This window comes from Hibiscus syriacus, unplaced genomic scaffold (assembly GCF_006381635.1).
Source record: "Hibiscus syriacus cultivar Baekdansim isolate YM2019G1 unplaced genomic scaffold, ASM638163v2 tig00117012_pilon, whole genome shotgun sequence".
NCBI classification, from domain to species: Eukaryota; Viridiplantae; Streptophyta; class Magnoliopsida; order Malvales; family Malvaceae; genus Hibiscus; species Hibiscus syriacus.
In genome coordinates, this window is record NW_024063524.1 from 337,591 (window position 1) to 347,553 (window position 9,963).

The window sequence follows — 9,963 nt, forward strand, 5'->3', positions numbered from 1 at the left end:
ATGACACAAAGAACATCATTTTCGTTTTCAGCATTATGAAGTTGGCATGAGATTCCTTGAGTGATTGATTTCCTTTCCTCATTACAATCCCTCTAGATAAATTTGCTGTAAAAATCCATATACTATGAGACTGAGAAACTAAAATATTTCAGAGGCACAAGTTTGCTACTCCTTTGGGGAATATAAGAAATAAAGAAACAACTACTGCTGAAATGAAGAAATTATTATTATTATTTTGATGGATGCGTAACAAATGAATAAATAGGTCCATCTCCAACTAGAATTCAGTCGGAGGGGATTCGGAGAACAAGTCCATCTCCAACTAGATTAGATTAATCATACTAAGTTAAAAGGTCAGTCAGGCTCTTGGACTCAAAGACAGAGTAATGTCTTGGAAAACCTTGAGCCTTTTGTCAATTTTCTTTGGAAACACCTTTGGGGTTTCTGGTTCATTTGTTGACCCAAGAACTGCAGCAATGATGGCCTCTTCAAAATCTTTGCTGTCAGGTAACAAATCTGCCAATTTGTCCCCTTTCTCATCAGATGAAGGGGACAGCCTTCTGCTCTTAATCTCAGGCTTCTCCATTTCAGCAGACCAAGGCTTGGTGTAGTTAGCAGAGTTCCCAGACCTTGTTCTTTTAAGGGTCTCATTCATTTGATTCCCCATAACAGGCTCCTTCACACATTTTGCCGAATAGAACGGCGGTGCATCGATGTTAAAAGCAACTGTTTTTGCATTTTTCTGCTGAGGAATCATCACCATTTCGTTTGACATTATATTGGAATTGATGTTCTCATCACCAAAATCATCATGTGACAGTGACTTGACTGGTTTTGCAGTAGACAAGGTGATGGTATCCCTGCAAGGCTGAGGCTGCCAAATCGATGAAGAACCGAGGAAGGCGTCGAAGATCCGGCTTTGTTCGAACCGATCGACTACCTTATTCATCATCTCAGACTCAAGGTCGTTGAGCATCTGTTGTGCCCTCTCATAGGCCTTGAGATGTGAATCTACCCCTCGTGGTCCATCGGCCACAGCCGGTTTCACTCTTCGCAAAGTCTCTTTAGCCTCAGTGATTCTACCTTGCTTCATCAAACAGATACCCAGATTACACATCTTGTTATTATCGGGAGCAATCAAAAGTGCCCGTCGATAAGCATCTTCGGCTTCTGTATAGTTGTTTTGCTGCATCAATGCCCATCCCAAATTTCCAAGCAATCGTGTTGCTTCTTGTTCCACAGAGACCTGGAACTTCTTTCCTTGAGATCTGGCTGTTTTTGTGCGTTTCCCATTGAAAGCCAGCCCTTGTTGAATCAAATACAGCTTGTGTTTCAATAATGCTATTTGGTCATCCAATCTTCCACATCTCTGTAAAATTTATAACAATTAACAACCAATAAGATAAATCAAGTTAAGCAACTTGATATGATTCTTTGAATTCATGCTTCTTAAACAGACCTTGTAGAGATCTAATAGAATGTTATCGAGAGATTCCTGGGCTTGATCCGAGCATCTACTACGCAGTGACTTGATAGCTTCAATGGCTTCCTCTGATCTATTCTGTTGCTTCATCACAATAGCCATATCTTTCAAAGCACTATCCACTCTATCCCCTGCATTAATGGCTGCCCAGAACAGAGGAATAGCCCTCTCTGGATCTTTATCCACCAACTGAACCAACCAAAAAACACCCACATAATAAATACCCATCAACGAAACACAAAACAAAAATAATTTGAAAGAAAAATATACCCAGAATGCTTACTTGAACATTCTTGGCTCTAACGTAAGGAGTGTCGCCAACTGGGACTTTGTGGACGGCATGGAAGGACTCGGACCGAGTTCTCGCAACCCCGATAGGCTTCGCCGGAGAAGTAGGGGCCGATTTAGAAGGCCTGAAACCTGGAGGAGCATTCCACAAATCCTGCATCATCTTCGAAAGTTCAAATTTTCTGCGCCAAATCCCTAGTGTACTTGGTTTTCTCAGTGATTTTCAACGATGAAGAAAGATTCGTGGAAGATCAAAAGGAAAAAGGAGGATGATTTAGAGAAGAGTGAAGAGAGCGTTTTTAGAGAAGACAGAAGATTAGGGTTTTGTAGAAAAATATTTGAAATTTCGACCGTTGGGGTTACCGTTTTCGCACTAGCCGTTGTGTAAGCGTGGACTCCTCAATAATTTACTTGTAGCGAAACTATAGAAATATTCCCGTTTTTAATCCCTAAATTTCATTATATTTAGAGTTATAACATGTAAATTTGTCTTATTTTCAATTATACCCTTTAACAATTGCTGGGCCAAAACAATTCCAAAATCCTAAGGTGGCATAGGCATTATTGTCATTCTGTACGAAATATAATATTGTTTCTTGCAATTTTCCTATTTTATCTTTTACAACTAATAATAACTTTTCGAAATTGTCAGCCACACAAAATTCAAGATGTTATAATAAAAAAATCTTATAATTTTGAATTCAAGATTCAAGATTATTATCAAATTTATATTTTATAATAAATAATTTAAATTTATTTAATTATTTATATTTTATCATAAATTTTAAAATCTACCAATATTAATATTTAATATTCTATCATAGTTCCTTAAAAAAATATTCTATCATAGTTGAAGATGGTTCGTCATACATTTAATTCTATCATAAATAATTATTTTTAAATAATTAAATATATATAAATTTTAAACTATATATGATAAATATAAAATTTTATAACATATATTTAATTTTAAATAATTTAAAAAATTATAATATGTATACTTGTAACATTTTATACAAATGTGAGGTAGATAAGGATGATATAATTCTCTCATCGTCATTTTATTATCTTTTTTAAAGTTAACGGATGAGAGATCAAAATTTTAAAATGATAAGATTAATACTTCAAAGATACTTTTAGTAAAACATTATTTTAGTAAAACATTATTCATACTAATCAAATATTGCACTTGAAATCAGAACTATGAAAAGATTAGAGTGACATAAGGATTAACATACTTTGATTTTGTTTCGATGGAATGAGAGATAGTGAAGATCGTAAGAGAAAAGTACAGTAAATTTTCGATCAACTTTATATAATTTAAGATGTTTTTTCAGTGAAATCATAGTTTGTTGTTCTTATTTTGAAATTTCTGAATCTATCACTAGACAAGTACCATATTGAAACTTAAAGTAAATATTACATATATTTTTAAAAAAAATAAAATTTAAGTATTAAAATAGGACAACAAATTATAAATTTAAGTACTAAATAGTTTATCTAATTTTTTAACAATTCTAAAAACTAAAATTTTAAGTTATAACAGGGGTTAGGGCCCCTTTGATCCCCAATGACCCTTTGTCTATGATTGTTGATTAAAATAAATTTATCTCGTCAACGGTTGACGGTTCATCTCTTTTGATTAATGTATCAAAATAGAACAATAAATAATAATTTATGTACTAAATAGTTTATCTAATTTTTTTAACAATACTAAAAACTAAAATTTTAAGTTATAACAGGATTAGGGTCCCTTTGGGCCCTAATGGCCCTCTGCCCTTGATTGTTGATTAAAATAAATTTATATCGTCAACTGATGACGGTTCATCTATTTTGATTTAGATAGGGAGTAGCTGTCGATGAGAATACGACAGTTGCTTGTTGTTCTTCTATGAGGGGAAGGAGAGGAGAAGTGACGTGGGAGAAAAGATAAATGATGTAGATTAGAATTGGAGAGAGGGAGAAGGAGAAAGATCCTCCTTTCCGAGACTGAGAGATATTTATAATGACCCTAGTTGGTTGTGTCAGATATAGAATAATGATTGTATGGGCTAAACAAATTTGATTGTTAAATCTTGGATTTTACCTTAATGGATCATGTGAATCATTTCAAAAGTCTTGTTTAAAGATTTTGTTTATACAATGTGTTTGATCTGGAGGCTTGTGTTCTGAGTATATGAATCCTTTGAAAACTCTAATGAGTAGAACTATCTATATGGAGTTGTCTAGAGGACAAAGAACTATTTGTTTCCAGAGATATTCATCGAGATAGAACAATAACTTACTAATATTCTGTTTTATTTATATAAACATGAAATTTTACATTATATGTTTATTTATTTATTTTCTTACATCAACTTACAATTATTATATTACTAAACGTAAATGTTTATAATACATACATAAATTCATATATATATATATATATATATATATATATATATATATATTATTTATTAGAGAAAAAAACTTCATTGACCAAAATTGCCTTATAATATACGATTTTAAGCAATTTTTTTTGGATTTGCCAAAATGACCAACTAAATCGCAATGCGATCGATAATTCGCAACGCGATCTCCGGTATCGCAAATCAGTTTCCAGATTCGCAACGCGAACTTCGACTATCGCAATGCGAACTTGGACTATCGCAATGCGAATATGTAAATCGCAATGCGATAGTCGACTATCGCAATGCGAACTTGGACTATCGCAACGCGAACTTCGACTATCGCAATGCGAATATGTAAATCGCAATGCGATAGTCGACTATCGCAATGCGAACTTGGACTATCGCAATGCGAATATGTAAATCGCAATGCGATAGTCGAAGTTCGCGTTGCGATTTTCCAAATTCGTTACGATAGTCGAAGTTCGCGTTGCGATTTATTCCAAATTCGTTGCGATAGTCCAAAATCGCAACGACTGGTGGTATTGCATTTGTTTCTTAAGAATTTTCTCTAAAAAGATAGTATTTGCGCGGACTTGTCGAAGACACGTATTACCACGACCACGACCCGACCCACCCGAGACGAGACGAGACGGACGGCGGCGGCGCCGCCGCGCGAGAGTCCCCCTTGTTCTCTATCACTCAACAAGGAAGTGGGAAAGCCAAGCCTTAAATACCATTCCCAATAGTGTTTCCAATACTATGTGGGATTGAGCATTACCAACACTTGTTTCCAATACAATGTGATTATTCAGGAAACAATTAACAATCATGCACCTTAAAACAACTGAATCAACAACCAATTGCATTAGTATTATACGATTAAATATTTCATAATTAAAAGTCAGTCTACAATCAATCGCGATTATTACAATTTTAAGCAAAACATTCAAAAATAATATCACTATTTAAGGCTCAATCCCACATAGTATTGGGAACAAGTGTTGGTAATGCTCAAATCCCACATAGTATTGGAAACACTATTGGGAATGGTATTTAAGGCTTGGCTTTCCCACTTCCTTGTTGAGTGATAGAGAACAAGAGGGACTCTCGTGCGCCGCCGCCGCCGCCGTTCGTCTCTGGTCGGGTCGGGTTGGGTCGTGGTCGTGGTCGTGGTCGTGGTCGTGGTCGTGGTAATGGTAATGGTAATGGTAATGGTAGTGGTAGTGGTAGTGGTAGTGGTAATACGTGTCTTCGACACGTCCGCGCGAATACTATCTTTTTAGAGAAAATTCTTAAGAAACAAATGCAATACCACCAGTCGTTGCGATTTTGGACTATCGCAACGCGAACTTCGACTATCGCAATGCGAATATGTAAATCGCAACGCGAACTTCGACTATCGCATTGCGATTTACATATTCGCATTGCGATAGTCCAAGTTCGCATTGCGATAGTCGACTATCGCATTGCGATTTACATATTCGCATTGCGATAGTCGAAGTTCGCGTTGCGATAGTCCAAGTTCGCATTGCGATAGTCGACTATCACATTGCGATTTACATTTTCGCATTGCAATAGTCCAAGTTCGCATTGCGATAGTCGAAGTTCGCGTTGCGAATCTGGAAACTGATTTACGATACTGAAGATCGCGTTGCGAATTATCGATCGCATTGCGATTTAGTTGGTCATTTTGGCAAATCTAAAAAAAATTGGTTAAAATCGTATATTATAAGACATTTTTGGTCAATGAGGTTATTTAGGTTATTTTCTCTATTTATTATTACTGCATGAGTGTAATTGTTAAGGTTTACACTAACCATCCCATCGTGGTTTATGCCATACATTAGATAACTTCAATTTTCAAATTAGTTACTCCACTCAATGAAGATGGCTTTTATACTATAGTATTGATTTATGTGTTGCCAAATTTCATGTTAATGTTAATTTAAAGTACACCAAATGACCCATTAGCTCAGTTGGTTAGGGCATAGTACTAATAACGCCATGTTTGAGACCTACATGGTCCAAAATCTAATTTATTTCCTTGCAAGTTTCATGTCTGCAATTTCCTTATAGTACCAAAGCAGTCTTAACTATAATTTAATAGAAAATAAAACCTGCAGAAATAACTTCAACCTCCGGAAAGTGTTGAAATTCTTAACTGAAATAACCAATTGTAATCAAATCCCTCATGTGAACAATGAAACAAACTTCAAAGCCAGTCAACCAGAAGAAAGGAGAAAAATAAATGAAAAGTTAACAGCTGATGCTTCATTTTTCCTTTGGAGGAGCCTTCTTTGCAGCCTCAGCTGCTTCCTTTTCTGCTTCAATCTCTGCTGCAATTGCATCGATTTCAGCTTCATCAAGTTGCCGCAGGCCCTCCTTAGTCATGACAGCAACTTCAATGTTCTTCCCTCCACTCTCAACAACCTACATGAAAGAGACACAAACACAATGAATCATTCTTATTCATCATATAACATGCATCTTTTCCATATTAGACATATAATGAGCTGCATGTAAATTTAATGTTGGACGTCATGGTGGAAAAAGACAGTCTTTGACCTATTCAGACAACTAAACCTCAAACAATGTTCTTCTTAAATCTAGCAAAATGCTTTCACCATGCATGTCTTTATTGCTGTCATGCCTCAAAGTAACATGCAACGGAAGAAAGAAATAACACAAAATATTCCACACGCCATAAGCAAAACATTTACTCTAGGTGTTTGTGGTGTGCAAGATAAATAATTATGAAATACGAACTTTCTCTTGAAACATGAATACAATCAATGTTCAGATTGTGAGTTTTTTGCTCCATTTCATGATTTTGATTCAGGCATTTTCTATTTCTAGCAGTATGGATCTTTAACCCAAATCGTTTTTACTAGGCTTAAAGATTGCATGCATGATGTTCAAGTCATGATGCATAAGGAATGCAGGGAAAGTTTTACAAGCCAAAGATAGATTTAATTCATATTTCTGTGATTCAACAAATGAGCATGGAATGGCAAAATGGAAAACACTTGAAAGTAAAGTAAAAGCTAACACATGAAGAATCAGCCAATTATACTTACCTCAAGCAAGGCACGAATTGCAAGCTTAATGGTTTCTTGCCCAGAGGTTTCCTTATAATTCTTTTCTAGGAACTCTCGAATTGAATTTGAGTTTCTCCCAGTTGCATTAGCTTTCCAAGCAGAAAATGTCCCTGAGGGATCTGTCTGATATAGTGATGGCACACCGCTGTACGGATCAAATCCCACAATCAGAGTAGAGAGACCAAACGGCCTAACACCTCCACTTTGAGTATACTTCTGCTGAAGACCTGCAATATAACGAGTAATATACTCCACGGTAACTGGATCTTCAACAGTCAACCTGTGGCTTTGACATTCAATTCGAGCCCTATTTATGAGGATACGAGCATCTGCTTTGAGTCCAGCACATGCCAATGCAATGTGTGATCATCCAAATTCACAATCTTCCTAACCGATCTACACAACAGAAGCAGTAAAATGGTAAAAAGGCCCAATTTTAGGAAATTTAAAAACTCTAGCGTTTTCCTTGCATGCTTTTATCATATTATTCCTAAAGTTTCTAGTTTCTATATCATCAAGATAAATTATTAGAGTAAAAAGAAAAATCCTTCATAAAAAAACTAGTTTTCCTTACTAGGGGAAAAGAATATTTTTTCCAGGACATCCAAATCTAAAATACAAGGCTTAAGCTAATTGCATCTTTTAGTTCCAAATCCAAATCATAAAACCCTAACCCTATTTTTTTTTACAAAAAACTGTAGGTATCGATTTTTGAGAAAGGAAAAGGAAAGTGTAAGGGCATATTATCGATATTATAAACCTGGAGTCCTGGAGTTTGGCGGCGGATTTTTTCTCGACGCCTAGGACAACGATGTCAGTGCCGCGTACACCAACGGCGGCGTTACCCTTACGGACGGCTTCAAGGGCATATTCCACTTGGAACAGATGGCCATCCGGCGAGAACACCGTGATCGCTCTGTCGTATCTCGCCATTTTCTTCTATTCCTTGGATTTGTTTTGCTATAACCTACAACAAGGTTGTTGAAGCTTTGCTTTCTCGGTTAGAGCTTCAACTTAAGGAAAGCCCAAAAGAAGGAAAAACTTTAATTAAAATATTTCTTTAATTTTAAATTATTATTACTAATAAAATTATTATTATTAATTATTATATATATACTAAGTTAGAGTAGATTTATTAATTAAAATAACAGCTGATTAACCTCTCACTTTTAATTTTTTTCTATTTTTCTTGTAAAATATTAGTGAAAATAATAACATTAATTTTTTTTATATTTATAATTTTCTTTAATTGCTTTTAATATTTTTTGTTTTCTTTAAAAAATTAAAATGAAAGATACTTAAAACAAATAAAATTTTACTTTTCACTTTTACTTATGAATAAAACTATAATTTGATTATTATTATTTAAAGGTAAATTAAATTATAAATATATAATTAAAATTAAAAATTTTGATGAAAGTGTTCACATAAATATAAATATAAAAATAAATATAAATATTTTTTTATAGTGTCAATTGTATCATTTGTCCTCAAACTATAACCCTTTTTGAATTAGTCCTTAAACTTTTAGATATTTTAATTTCATCTTTAAACTATGACTCTCATTCTAAATTAGTCCTTAAACTTTCATACATTCTAATTTCATCCATAAACTATGACTTTTTTAAAATTAGTCCCCAAACTTTTGAATATTTCAATTTCATCCCCAAATCCATCTAAATATGTAATTAGTTTCAACCATAATTTAACCTAAATATTGTTTTTTCCCAAACATATAATAATATAATATGGCCTAACAATTTTATTAACAAGGGATGTGATTAATATACACATATAGTTTGCGATGAAATTGGAATGCTAAAAAAATTTGGGGACCAATTTGGAATGAAAGTCAGAGTTTGGGGATGAAATTGAAATGCTTAAAAGTTTAAGGATTAATTTAGAATGATAGTAATAGTTTATGGATGAAATAAAAATATTTAAAAGTTGAAGGACTAATTTAAAATAAGAGTCACACTTTGAGGACATGTGATACAATTAACTCTTTTTACATATGCAACTTTTGATTATTTTTTCAACAATTCTTTTTGCAACAAGAAAATTGTTGTCTCAAGAAATTGGAACAATTCTTTTACATATCAAAACTTTTTTTCTTTCTCCTTAAGAAAAGGAATCATTGTCTCAATAAATAAGAGTCGCGCTTTGAGGTTCAAAAAAAAGAACCTCCACTTTCACTCGTCTACAAGCCTATCACTGAAACAAGTTTTGAAAAATTAAGTGTACGTGGCGCTCAAATTTTGAATTTACATGATATGAAATCCATCATACTTTAAACGAACGAGGTATCAGTGCACTGCCTATACAAAGGATGTTGTATCGATTACACACCTTTGCAACCAACAATGGAGGTATGGACAATTGTACTTCTATTTCGGGTTTTTGTTTATTAAATTCTCGCGTTTTAACGGTTATGTTTCGGATTTTAATTTACTGAATTCTCGATGTTCGAAACCAAATTTATTTATGTTTTCGATTTTTACTATATCCACCGTTTAACAGTTAGATTTTAGTTTTTAACTAAAAATCGTTATAATTAATATGATAACAAAATAAAATTGTAATCTTTTGTAAACAGAAAGTGATCTTATAATTCTATTTTAGGATTTAATCTTGTTGACTCAATAAAATTTAAAGGCATGATATTGTTCTATTTGACCATATTGAATATGGTCATATATAAGAT

The 9,963-nt window shown here is 33.8% G+C and overlaps 1 protein-coding gene and 1 pseudogene across 1 annotated transcript; both read right to left on the reverse strand.

The window, feature by feature from the left end:
- Positions 1-358: 358 nt before the first annotated feature.
- Positions 359-2,039, reverse strand: LOC120195384 (protein POLLENLESS 3-LIKE 2-like). Its single transcript, XM_039197427.1, has 3 exons — positions 1,767-2,039; positions 1,460-1,672; positions 359-1,369 (listed from the first exon to the last, which is right to left on the reverse strand). The coding sequence occupies exons 1-3, from the start codon at positions 1,932-1,934 to the stop codon at positions 359-361; spliced, it is 1,392 nt and encodes a 463-aa protein (XP_039053358.1). The 5' UTR covers positions 1,935-2,039.
- Positions 2,040-6,307: 4,268 nt separating this feature from the next.
- Positions 6,308-8,231, reverse strand: LOC120195385 (annotated as a pseudogene).
- Between the last annotated feature and the right edge of the window lie 1,732 nt (positions 8,232-9,963).